The sequence below is a fragment of the Bufo bufo genome, chromosome 5 (assembly GCF_905171765.1).
Source record: "Bufo bufo chromosome 5, aBufBuf1.1, whole genome shotgun sequence".
Lineage (NCBI taxonomy): Eukaryota > Metazoa > Chordata > Amphibia > Anura > Bufonidae > Bufo > Bufo bufo.
Genome location: NC_053393.1, coordinates 72,691,306 through 72,704,669, shown reverse-complemented (window position 1 = coordinate 72,704,669; position 13,364 = coordinate 72,691,306). Strand labels below are relative to the sequence as shown.

At 46.8% G+C, this 13,364-nt stretch overlaps 1 protein-coding gene across 4 annotated transcripts in view; it reads right to left on the bottom strand.

The window, feature by feature from the left end:
* Positions 1-13,364, bottom strand: part of NDUFAF6 (NADH:ubiquinone oxidoreductase complex assembly factor 6) — a 41,149-nt gene that overhangs the window by 25,757 nt on the left and 2,028 nt on the right. For 2 of the 4 annotated variants that reach the window (XM_040433261.1, XM_040433262.1), the window contains exons 2-4: positions 7,222-7,321; positions 5,746-5,868; positions 4,211-4,267 (exon numbers count right to left, since the gene is read on the bottom strand). In XM_040433261.1, the coding sequence (XP_040289195.1) occupies positions 4,211-4,267; positions 5,746-5,868; positions 7,222-7,321 (280 nt within the window). Of the gene's footprint in view, positions 1-4,210; positions 4,268-5,745; positions 5,869-7,217; positions 7,322-13,364 lie in introns of all 4 variants that reach the window. The other 2 variants (XM_040433263.1, XM_040433264.1) reach the window with 1 other exon arrangement.

Genomic DNA, 13,364 nt, shown 5'->3' with positions numbered 1-13,364 from the left:
TCAGCCCTGCTACTTGCCCGCAGCAGGGCTAAGCTACTGAACAAACTACCTGCCCGGAACTGCATGTCCCGGGCGTCGGGCAATACGATTTCCACAGCCCCATTAAAATTAATGGGTCAGGATTCAGTGCGGGTGCAATGCGTTCACGTCACGCATTGCACCCACGCGGAATACTCGCCCGTGTGAAAGAGGCCTAATGGGCTTCTGGGGAAAACTGTAGTAACGCACGGATTTACTAATATTTTATAGGAGTCACCACATTTACTTCCAAGAATCCTGCCTTGAAAATGGCTTTTCAGACTGTAAAAATGGTATGTAATGTTGCTAGAAATCCTTTGGTAAGAATAAATGGAATTTTACAATAGACTACTCCTGAGTTTTCTGTCCGTATTTTGTTATATTAGCAGAATCCACTAGGTGGCAGCATTGTTCCTCAACGCCTGCAATAAAGAACATGATGATTATGACTAGGGATGAGCGAATAGACTTCGGATGAAACATCTGAAGTTGATTCGCATAAAACTTTGTTTCAATACTGTACGGAGCGAGCGCTCTGTACAGTATTAGAATGTATTGGCTCAGATGAGCCAAAGTTATTACTTCGGGTAATAACTTCAGAAATTAATTTCTACTGTAAAAAAAACATTTCCCGAACTCTAGTTCAGTTCCAAGGTACCACTTGGAACCGAACCAGAGTTTGGGAAATGTTTTTTTTACAGTAGAAATTAATTTCTGAAGTTATTACCCGAAGTAATAACTTTGGCTCATCTGAGCCAATACATTCTAATACTGTACAGAGCGCTCGCTTCGTACAGTATTCAAACAAAGTATTATGCTAATCGACTTCGGATGCTTGTCCGCCGTGCTGCGACCGCATCTCCGGCCCATCCCCATTATAGTGAATGGGGCCAGAGCGGACTTCCGACAGCTCACGTCTGCAAGCATTAGTATGTTCCCCTGCCGGACAATACCAACGCTAATGTGAAAGAAGCCTTAGTCTGTACTTGTAACTCCCAGGAAGGGGAAAGGAGGATTCTGGGAGTTGTAGTTTCAGAACAGCTGGAGTGCCGGAGGTGGCCAATCCCTGGTCTCCAGGCTGATAGCGCCAGACAGTAAAGCACAGCATGCAGCTTTTTCTATCCGGTGCTTTCTAAAGGGAATCTGTCACTAGCATATTAGCAAAAAAATTTTTTAATGAATCCATGTGTAATAAAGTACCGTATATGCCGGCGTATAAGACGACCCCCAACTTTTACACTGAAAATATAGAGTTTGGGATATACTCGCCGTATAAGACTACCCCTTTTTCAACACACAGCAGTACATTACTGCATCCCACCACCATCCCTGGGTACCTCTGCCATCCTTGAATCCCACCACCATCCCTGCATCCCACCACCATCCCTAGATACCACTGCCATCCCTGCATCCCACCACCATCCCTAGATACCACTGCCATCCCTGCATCCCACCACCATCCCTAGATACCACTGCCATCCCTGCATCCCACCACCATCCCTAGATACCACTGCCATCCCTGCATCCCACCACCATCCCTGCATCCCACCGCCATCCCTGCATCCCACCGCCATCCCTGCATCCCACCACCATCCCTAGATACCACTGCCATCCCTGCATCCCACCACCATCCCTAGGTACCACCGCCATCCCATGGTATCACCACCATCCCTGCATCCCACCACCTTCCTTGTCCTCCCTCCCTGCCTCCCAGACCCTAAACATGTGCCACCTATACCCTGAACATGTTTTTGTTATGTTATTCTTCATATTCACATTCACATATGCACATCTGCGCCGCACTTAGATACGCCGCACGGAGATCTCGCACATGCGCAGGAGAGAGATGCGAGCGGCCGTGAGGATCCCGTGTATCCACGCTCGCCGCATGAAATCTCGCACATGCGTAGGAGCGAGATGCGAGCGGCCGGGAGGATGGCGGTACAAGGAGCATACAAGGTACAGAGCAGGGGGAGGCATACAAGGTACAGCGCGGGGGGGCATATGCCGTGGGTTACATCGCAGCTCTCAGCTGCTGGGGATACAAGGCAATAGCCCGGGCTCTCTCTGTTGATAAATCGGACGTCCCGGCACTGCAGCGCCCGCCATACCCGGCGTATAAGACGACCCCCGACTTTTGAGAAGATTTTCATGTGTTAAAAAGTAGTCTTATACGCAGGAATATACAGTACCTTATTTCCATATGTCTTGTTCTTTTTATTCTGTGTCTTGTCATTTCTTCAAAAAAACGCTTTTTATGATATTCAAATGAAGCTGTAAGGAGCCCAGAGGGGCGTTATTCTTTGTCCACGGTGCCCAGGAACGCCCCTCTGAAGTGCCGTGCCCGCCTAAATTTGAAAACTAATAACTCCTGCAAGATCGCCTAAATCGCCTCCCAGAGGCGAGGCTAAGTGCCCCCCCCCCCCCCCAGCGCTGCGCTCTGCGGCAAACACCCCCGATCCTCCTCTCGCCTGTTTTCGAAATCCCGCGCAGGCGCAGTGCCGGCGACTGAGGGCAACAGCTTCAACAGCGCCACTGGGCATGCGCCGATCCCAGTGACATGTTCGCTGTTTCCTCAGTCGTCTTATCATCGCGCAGGCAATCGCCGTCACTCCGAGGAGGATCGGGGGTGTTTGCCGCAGAGCGCGGCGCTGGGGGGGGGTCTTGCACTTAGCCTCGCCTCTGGGAGGCGATTTAGGCGATCTTGGAGGAGTTATTAGTTTTCAAATTTAGGCGGGCACGGTACTTCAGAGAGGGGCGTTCCTGGGCACCGTGGACAAAGAATAACGCCCCTCTGGGCTCCTTACAGCTTCATTTGAATATCATAAAAAGCGTTTTTTTGAAGAAATGACAAGACACAGAATAAAAAGAACAAGACATATGGATATAAGGTACTTTATTACACATGGATTCATAAAAAAAACAAAATTTGCTAATATGCTACTGACAGATTCCCTTTAACATCCGGCGTTCTAAGTGATGTGCAGGATATATGTGAGCGAACACAAGTGCTAATCAAAGGCCAGATGAAGAGCAGGTAGCACACGGCCGTCGCTCTGTCTTTGTCCACATCTTGTATAACCTGAAGATTTTTTGCATTTGGCGAGTGACAATCTTCGCATTCTTTTGGAGGATTTATAATGTACTTGTGCACAGAGCACCACCATATACCGACGTTGGGTAGTCCTGCCATATAGCTTTATACCGCCATGGGATTTGGGATTTATCACAGTAGTGCCAGCTCCTATCTTGAACAAAAGTGCCAAGCATGAGCCCGCCTTATGCACCTACACGCACAGCCGAGCATGCATGTATTCTCAAAAGGGAAAATAGAGTAAGCCATTGATAGGCACCTCTAGCAGCAGTTTATATTCAGAGAACAAATGGATCGGGCATGATGAAATCGAACTGCCCAATCCTCATCTCCTCGGACATCTGCCGTTGGGGGAAGAACTGAGAGGCCACAATACACAGATGGCCGAACAGTCCTGCTGAATTTGGCAAGTGCAGTCAACATACAGTCCATCTAATCTGCAGGACCAGTTTAAGATCAAGAAAGGGTCTAGAATATGAATGGGTTGCAACTGCTGCACATTGGCAGGACTGTGAGCGTTTTATACTCAGTCTGGAATCAAAGATTTATCATTGTCCAGTTCACGAGCGTTATGATGATCTCTGAATCTCTAAGCCCTTCTAGACCTAGGAGCGCCATCTACAAGAAGGTGGGGGAACTCTCGTACCTGCTAGATGGCACCCCATGTTTTATACCTACACCATGGACAAGATCGTCATGGTGGACAACCTGATATGTCTGCATTTCTCTGCGTTTTGAATCTGCAACATGTATGGTCAGCTTTAGCTTGCGTTTCCGAATAGCGGGAGCAATGAGGCTGCCGCGTGCGGCCAACACCCTGCCCGTCCGTGATGGCCAATGGGAGCCTAAATTTGCATGTTATAAATGGAAATCAATGCACAGCTCCGGATCAGTCACAGAAAGGACCCCACTGACTTATAATGGGTCCAATGGATTCTGCCGGGGTATCCTGACTGCATACACCTCTAGCTATCCTGTATAAAAAAAAATAAAAAAAATTAAAAAATAAAAACTCTACAAATGAGGATCCCAGTGAATGTGAACAAGGCCCAAGACTATGCCAGGTATGGAGAGACCAGAGGAAAGGGGACATCTCACCCGCTCATCGATAACTCGGCTCAGCCATCGTTTTGTCAGTTTATGCCTCTGAACAGCCTAATAACAAAAAAGACCTTTATTAGTCCTAAAACAGGATGGATGGCATTTTTACATCTATACAGACTGCAGACAATAAGGCTCTATTCACACTGCCCTTCCTTAAAGGGGGTTGTCTCATCTTTGACATTGGTGGCATATTGCTAGAATATGCCACCAATATCAGACAGGTGAAGGTCCCACTGCCAGAACGGGCACCTGAAAGTGAAGGAGAGCACACTGAGCACGCGCCCTCCGTTCACTGCTATGGGAGCGCTCTGCTATTTTTCGGAAGTCCCATAGAAATAAACGGAGAGCGCACAACGCAAGCACAGCCACCGCTTCATTCACTTCTATGCTACTGCTGGAGAGCCGGCTGATCTCCGGTCACTTCAGGGGTCCCACTCTGGAAATAGGAGGTGGTATCCATTTAATCAATGATGACTGTGTAGGGACACGACTAGTTGATAGGGTTATGGTAACAACCAACTGGCAATTTATTCGTAAACATTCAGGAGGAATAACAGAGGAACCGTCCAATGCAAGGTTTTAAGAATATTTCATTGGGAATACTTGTTTTCTAGAACAGACATGTCAGGAGAGGCGACGGGTCCTCTTTAATGGATCCACAACTGGTATAACAGAACCATTGACTTTTAAAGGGGTTATCCAACCCCTAAAATGCCTCCCTTACTGCCCGGGCCCCTCACACTGATTCCACTTACCTTGCTCCCCGATTCCCGCGTCGCTTCCGGTGACGAGGGAGCAGTCAATAGCAGGGCTGCAACGGAGACGAGCCTCGCTAGCATTGCAGGTGACACAGGAGCCGGGGAGCAAGGTAGAATCAGTGTGAGGGGCCCGGGCAGTAAGGGAGGCATTTTAGGGGTTGGATAACTCCTTTAATGACATCCGATTAGATTCCCTGTTTTTGCAAACAGAATAGAGTCACAGACTACACAAGCACGCTAGATTAGGAGATGCTCTTTGCAGCGCCCATCGGTTTAGACTATTAGAGGGGGTGCTGAGCTGAGCTGAGCTGAGCTGAGCTGGGGAGCCCCCCCCCCCTCCCGACAACTCTTTTAAAGGGATTGGTCTATTTCCAAAAAAATTATTTTTCTCTCAATATCCTGTAATCTAGTTTTGGTGTGACATACATCTGTACGCACACCATATCATTCCCCAGCCGCAAAGAAGAAGGTCCCTGGGCCTCCCTCTACGGGGTGTAAGATGGCGGCAGTGACGTGATTTACCCACTTCACCTATTTACGCACTGTCTTTGGATGGTTCCTGTTGTGCGCATGCGCTGAACAACAAGTGACCATGTTTAGCGAATGCACAGAAAAGGATCCATCAGGGACAGCGCAGAAATCAGCGACATGGGTGAATCACACCATCGCCGTCATCTTGTGTTCCGCCCGTAGGTGACGTCGATATTCCATGGTGTTCATCAACCAAAGTACACATCTGTGATTGTAAGATATAGCGGCAACTGAAAATACCTTGGACAGTTCAAGCGCTACAGGTTGATGTGGAGGTTTCTCATTGTAGATCTCATCTATAGTCTCTCTCCAGAACTGCATCCTCATCAGTCCGATGTTCTTCTGAGAAACCGAATCTTTCACCTTCAGAGAAAAGTCAGATCTTGAATAAGGTGACTGACGGATGCCCGTCTGCTGCGGCCACTTAATACCATAGCAGGCCCATTGGCGTACACTGTATAGCGGCTGCGCTGTATTGAGGCTAAATGCCATTCACTTGAATAGGACTGAGCCGCACAAAGGTCATGTGACCGATGGGCGCGATGTCACAGAGCTCACCCAAGCTTCGCAGTCTCTTCCAACAGATCGGCAGCCGTGTACGAGTCTAAGGGCTCTTTCACACTTGCGTTATTGTCTTCCGGCATAGAGTTCCGTCGTCGGGGCTCTATGCCGGAAGAATACTGATCAGGATTATCCTAATGCATTCTGAATGGAGAGAAATCCGTTCAGGATGCATCAGGATGTCTTCAGTTCCGGAACGGAACGTTTTTTGGCCGGAGAAAATACCGCAGCATGCTGCGCTTTTTGCTCCGGCCAAAAATCCGGAACACTTGCCGCAAGGCCGGATCCGGAATTAATGCCCATTGGAAGGCATTGATCCGGATCCGGCCTTAAGCTAAACGTCGTTTCGGCGCATTGCCGGAGCCGACATTTAGCTTTTTCAGAGTGGTTACCATGGCTGCCGGGACGCTAAAGTCCTGGCAGCCATGGTAAAGTGTAGTGGGGAGCGGGGGAGCAGCATACTTACCGTCCGTGCGGCTCCCCGGGCGCTCCAGAGTGACGTCAGGGCGCCCCAAGCGCATGGATCATGTGATCGCATTGGACACGTCATCCATGCGCATGGGGCGCTCTGACGTCATTCTGGAGCGCCCGGGAGCCGCACAGACTGTAAGTATACTGCTCCCCCGCTCCCCACTACTACTATGGCAACCAGGACTTTAATAGCGTCCTGGCTGCCATAGTAACACTGAACGCATTTGGAAGATGGTTCCGTCTTCAAATGCTTTCAGTACACTTGCGTTTTTCCGGATCCGGCGGGCACCTCCGGCAACGGAAGTGCATGCCGGATCCCAACAACGCAAGTGTGAAAGAGGCCTAAGCCCCCCAATATGACATTGGTGTCCTATGCCAGGGATCAGCAACCTCTGGCACTCCAGCTGTCCAGGAACTACAACTCCCAGAATCCTCCTTTCACTTCTATGAGAGTTACAAGAACAGCCAAGTAGATATGCATGCTGGGAGTTGTAGTTTCACAGCAGCGGTAGTGCTGGAGGTGGATGATTCCGGTCCTATCCTATACAAACTCAGTTCCTCTAAATGTAACCAGGGGTGCATTTTGGTGTCGGTCTTGAGAACTACAAGTCCAATAATGCCCCCTGCAGGTCGGCACCCCAAGCACAAGACATAAAGATGAGCACACGAGACTGGAATACCTGCCTGTGACAGCTCTACATTGAAGGCTCGTAGTGCAAATACCGAACTCCGTGACTCAGGAGGAAGCAGCAGCGTGCATAGAAATCCTTCATAATCTCGCTTCCTGTGCAAGGGGAAAAAAACAAGGCACTGTTCACACTAGAGAATATATTCCTGTAATGGATATGCTGCACAGAATGTGCCCAACATCAGGCCCTGTCCCCACAGGCAGGGGTGCACCTAGCCTTTCTGCTGCCTGAGGTGAAAACTGAAACGCTCATTGCCCATGGCCCTTCCGCTGCCCCCCTTTTGCACCTACCTGAGGCGATCGCCTCACCTGGCCTCATTGGTCACCCCTGCCCACAGGCACTCACAATCTATCATAAATATCGGATCAGTGGGGGTCTGACACCTGGCACCCCACCCATCAGCTGTTTTGGGTAGCCATGGCGTCTATACAGTAACATAGTAACATAGTACATAAGGCCGAAAAAAGACATTTGTCCATCCAGTTCGGCCTGTTATCCTGCAAGTTGATCCAGAGGAAGGCAAAAAACCCTGTGAGGTAGAAGCCAATTTTCTCCACTTTAGGGGAATAAAAAATTTCTTCCCGACTCCAATCAGAATAACTCCCTGGATCAACGACCCCTCTCTAGTAGCTATAGCCTGTAATATTATTACGCTCTAGAAATACGTCCAGGCCCCTCTTGAATTCCTTTATTGTACTCACCATCACCACCTCCTCAGGCAGAGAGTTCCACAGTCTCACTGCTCTTACCGTAAAGAATCCTCTTCTATGTTTTTGTACAAACCTTCTTTCCTCCAAACGCAGAGGATGTCCCCTCGTCACAGTCCTGGGGATAAATAGCTGATGGGATAGATCTCTGTACTGACCCCTGATATATTTATACATATTAATTAGATCTCCCCTCAGTCGTCTTTTTTCTAAAGTGAATAACCCTAATTTTGATAATCTTTCAGGGTACTGTAGTTGCCCCATTCCAGTTATTACTTTAGTTGCCCTCCTCTGAACCCTCTCTAGCTCTGCTATGTCTGCCTTGTTTACAGGAGCCCAGAACTGTACACAGTACTCCATGTGTGGTCTGACTAGCGATTTGTAAAGTGGTAGGACTATGTTCATATCACGGGCATCTATGCCCCTTTTGATGCAACCCATTATCTTGTTGGCCTTGGCAGCAGCTGCCTGACACTGTTTTTTGCAGCTTAGTTTGCTGTTTATTAAAATTCCTAGATCCTTTTCCATGTCAGTGTTACCCAGTGTTTTACCATTTAGTATGTACGGGTGACTTGCATTTTTCCTTCCCATGTGCATAACCTTACATTTCTCAGTGTTAAACCTCATCTGCCACTTATCTGCCCAAGCCTCCAATCTATCCAGATCCCTCTGTAGTAGTATACTGTCCTCTTCAGTGTTAATTACTTTACACAGTTTAGTGTCATCTGCGAAAATTGATACTTTACTATGCAAGCCTTCTACAAGATCATTAATAAATATATTGAAGAGAATAGGGCCCAATACTGACCCCTGAGGTACCCCACTAGTGACAGTGACCCAATCTGAGTGTGTACCGTTAATAACCACCCTCTGTTTTCTATCACTCAGCCAGTTACTTACCCACATACAGATGTTTTCTCCCAGTCCGAGCATTCTCATTTTATATACTAACCTTTTATGCGGTACAGTGTCAAATGCTTTGGAGAAGTCCAGATATACGACATCCATTGATTCGCCGCTGTCAAGTCTAGAACTTACCTCCTCATAGAAACTGATTAAATTAGTCTGACATGACCGATCCCTCACGAAGCCATGCTGATATGGCGTTATTTGCTTATTTCCGTTGAGATGCTCTAATATAGCATCTCTCAGAAAACCTTCAAACAGTTTACCCACAACAGATGTTAAACTTACCGGCCTATAGTTTCCAGGCTCTGTTTTTGGCCCCTTTTTGAATATTGGCACCACATATGCCACGCGCCAATCCTGTGGGACATTCCCTGTCAGTATAGAGTCTGCAAATATCATAAATAAGGGTCTGGCTATGACATTACTTAATTCCTTTAGGATACGGGGGTGTATGCCATCCGGTCCTGGCGATTTGTCTATTTTAATCTTTTTAAGCCGCTGATGTACTTCTTCCTGGGTCAGACAGGACACTTTTAATGGGGAATTTATTTTTGCATTCTGCATGTCATCTGACAATTTATTTTCCTCAGTGAATACATTGGAGAAAAAAATATTTAACAGCTTTGCTTTCTCCTCGTCGCTCTCTGCGACTCCCCCCTCATTACTCTTTAAAGGGCCAACACCTTCAGCTTTATACTTTTTAACATTTATATAATTGAAGAACATTTTAGGGTTAGTTTTACTCTCTTTGGCAATTAATCTCTCGGTCTCTAGTTTGGCCGCTTTTATTTGTTTTTTACATGTTCTATTTTTTTCCTTATAGTTTTTCAGTGCTTCCGTGCAACCCTCCTGTTTTAGTGTTTTATATGCTTTCTTTTTGTCATTTATTGCTTTCTTTACAGTTCTATTTATCCACATTGGTTTCTTTTTGTTCCTTAACCTTTTATTACCATACGGTATGTACCTCTGACAATGAGTTTTTAGGATGTTTTTAAAGATATCCCATTTTGTGTCTGTATTTTTGAGGACTTTGTCCCAGTTAGTTTGGCCTATGGCCTCTCTTAGTTGGCTAAATTTAGCTTTTTTGAAGTTTGGTATTTTTGTTCCTCCCTGTAGAAACGCTCTTTTGAATGATAATTGGAAGGTTATTACTTTATGGTCACTATTTCCCAGGTATCCCCCGACCTGCACGTCTGTTGTTCTGTCAGGTCTATTGGTTAATACTAAGTCCAGTATGGCCGTCCCTCTAGTCGGGTCCTGAACCAGTTGGGAGAGGTAATTGTCTTTGGTTATTGCCAAGGACCTGTTTCCTTTATGAGATATACAAGTTTCAGTTTCCCAGTCTATATCTGGGTAGTTGAAGTCCCCCATAATAACCACCTCATTATGATTTGCCGCCTCGTCTATCTCGTTTAGTAGTAGATTTTCTGTGGACTCTGGTATATTAGGTGGTTTATAGTAAACTCCTATTAGTAATTTATTGTTGTTTTTAGCTCCATGTATCTCTACCCATAGTGACTCCACATGTTCATGTCCCTCACTTATATCTTCTCGGACTGTGGGCTTTAGACAGGACTTTACATAAAGGCAAACCCCTCCCCCTCTCCGGTTTTAAAGATCCTTTCTAAACAAACCGCCCAGTCATAGCTGTCATCCAGCCATGTCTCAGTAATTCCCACTATGTCATAGTCCTCCTCACACATCACTAATTCCAGCTCCCCAGTTTTATTAGTCAGGCTTCTGGCATTAGTATACATACATTTGAGAGGTTTATGTATATTTTTTACCCTACACCTTTCCTTCTGAACTGTTCTAGTCCCTCCTTCCATTCCTCCCCCAGTCCCACTACCTTGCCCCCGGTCTCTATCTGCACTATCTTCCCCTCCTATAGTGTAATTACCCTCCCCCCCAGTCCCTAGTTTAAACACTCCTCCAACCTTCTAGCTATCTTTCTCCCCAGCACAGCTGCCCCTTCCCTACGATAGAGCCTGGAGGCGATAGAGAAGTCGGCCCAGTTCTCCAGGAACCCAAACCCCTCCTTCCTACACCAGTTCTTGAGCCACTTGTTAATCTCCCTAATCTCCCATTGCCTTTCTTGTGTGGCTCGTGGTACAGGCAGTATTTCGGAAAATACTACCTTAGAGGTCCTTGCCCTCAGCTTATGACCTAAATCCCTGAAATCATTTTTAAGGACTCTCCACCTACCTCTAACTTTGTCATTGGTTCCGATATGGACCATGACCGCTGGATCGTCTCCAGCCCCTCCCAGTAATCTGTCAACCCGATCCGCGATGTGTCGAACTCTAGCGCCAGGAAGACAGCACACTGTTCGGCGATCACGGTCTTTGTGACAGATTTCCCTATCTGTTCCCCTAATAATGGAGTCTCCCACTACCAGCACCTGTCTGGCCTGCCCTGCTCTCCTGGTTCCCTGCTTACTGGAGCTGACATACCCCAGACTGGCAGAGGAAGTGTCTGGCTGCAGCAGTGCCGTCCCCGGACTGACATCCCCCTCATCTGCCAAACGTGAAAACTTGTTGGGGTGTGTCAGATCAGGGCTAGCCTCCCTGGCACTCTTCCCTCTACCCCGCTTTCTAACTTTTACCCAGCTAGCTACCTCACTTTCCTCAGCCTCCTCTCTGTCACCCTCCCCCTCATCTACCCCAAAGAGTGCTTGCTCGGTGAGAAGCAAACTCTTTTGCAAATTATCAATGCCTCTCAGTGTTGCAACTTGCCCATTTAGAGACTCGATCTGCGATTCCAAACGGGTAATTTGCTCACATCTAGAACAAAGATATACACCCTCGAACGGCTGTTCCAGGACTGCATACATCATGCAAGATGTGCACTGGACTGCGTTGTAAATTGTGCAACACATACTAAATGGGGATTACAACAGTAAAAAAGTAAAACAGTATAAATGATTTAGATTTAGACCCTGTCTGCTGTAGTTGAAGGACCACGTAAAATTAAGCCAACAACACACAAGGAAATTATATCCAACCTTAGTTTCTAAGCTCCATACACCATGTGGTGGCCATGCCAGGTACTGCAGCTCAAGTAAATGGGCGCTGAGCTGCATTCTGCCAGCGCCAAAAACTCCACAGTGTATGAAGAATTCTGCTTCTGCTCCCTACACTGTATAATCTCTGATGCCATGTCTGCCTGAAACAGCTGAGCACTGGGGGTGCCGGGTGTCGTACCTCCCACCGATCTGATATTGATATCCTATCCTGAGGACAGGTCCTCAATATCTGTAGCCCAGAGGACCCCTTTAAAGGGGTTATCCCATGACTAATTAAAAAAAGAAAATCAGACATCATCTTCATTTAGGACATGACAATCTCTTTCTAACAAAGCTAGAACCTGCCCTGTACCTCACATGGATCCAGAGATCTCCCCATTCATTGCTCCGCTAGATTTATATCAAGCTGACAGCTCAAGGGGGAGTGTCTGCTTTGCTGCAGCTCAGGGGGCGTGTCTCAGCTCTCCCTATCACAGCTCAGGAGGCAGATGAAGGATAAAACTGAGCATGTGCGGCCTTCTCAGTGAGCAGGACAGAGAAATAAGAACAAACAGCAGGTGGCGCTGTACAGATACTTTTAAAGGGTTTCTGTCACCCCAATTTTCACTATCAGGGTACTTTCACACTAGCTCAAGTTAAAATAAAAAACAATATAACAAAATACACAATAAAAAAATGTTCAATATTAAAAATATTCAGATTAAGAGCAACATCATAAATGGATGGATATGCAATGGCATGCAAAGGGTGCTTAGTCCAACTCAGATAAATGAATATGTCCTGATTGGATATAAAATCGATGACAATTCGATGTTGGATAATCGACAGTATGAAGATTAATTTATATCGAATAAGTGTTCTAATATTCAAATAAATGTCCGGACTAAAATTCAATATTTTCTTTCGGTTATTCTTTTCGATTATAACAACATATTCGATCAGTATCCCCTGTATGGCAAAATGAATATCACACTTGCAATTGCCGTCTGACTAAAGCACACGGTGGCGTCCCACGTGGCTAATGGAGTCAGATTCGGCGGTACCTGTCAGTAGAGATTCAGCAGGAGCAGTGTGAGCGAGTTGATAGCCCTCAGTGTAGAGATTCTCCGATGGGGGAGCTTTGATTGTAACTCTGTCGATGTAAGGGTCAGAATATTCGCTATATGCCAAAAAAGTTCATCAGGGTAAAATCATCAGTTCAAGTTGTTAGGGTCAGGACGTCCATCAGCTGATGTGCGGGTCTTTTAAAACCAGACGCGTTTCGGGGTCTTTTCCTAGCCCCTTCCCCTGAGGAATAGCATATAGCGAATATTCTGACCCTTACATCGACAGAGTTACAATCAAAGCTCCCCCATCGGAGAATCTCTACACTGAGGGCTATCAACTCGCTCACACTGCTCCTGCTGAATCTGACTCCATTAGCCACGTGGGACGCCACCGTGTGCTTTAGTCAGACGGCAATTGCAAGTGTGATATTCATTTTGCCATACAGGGGAT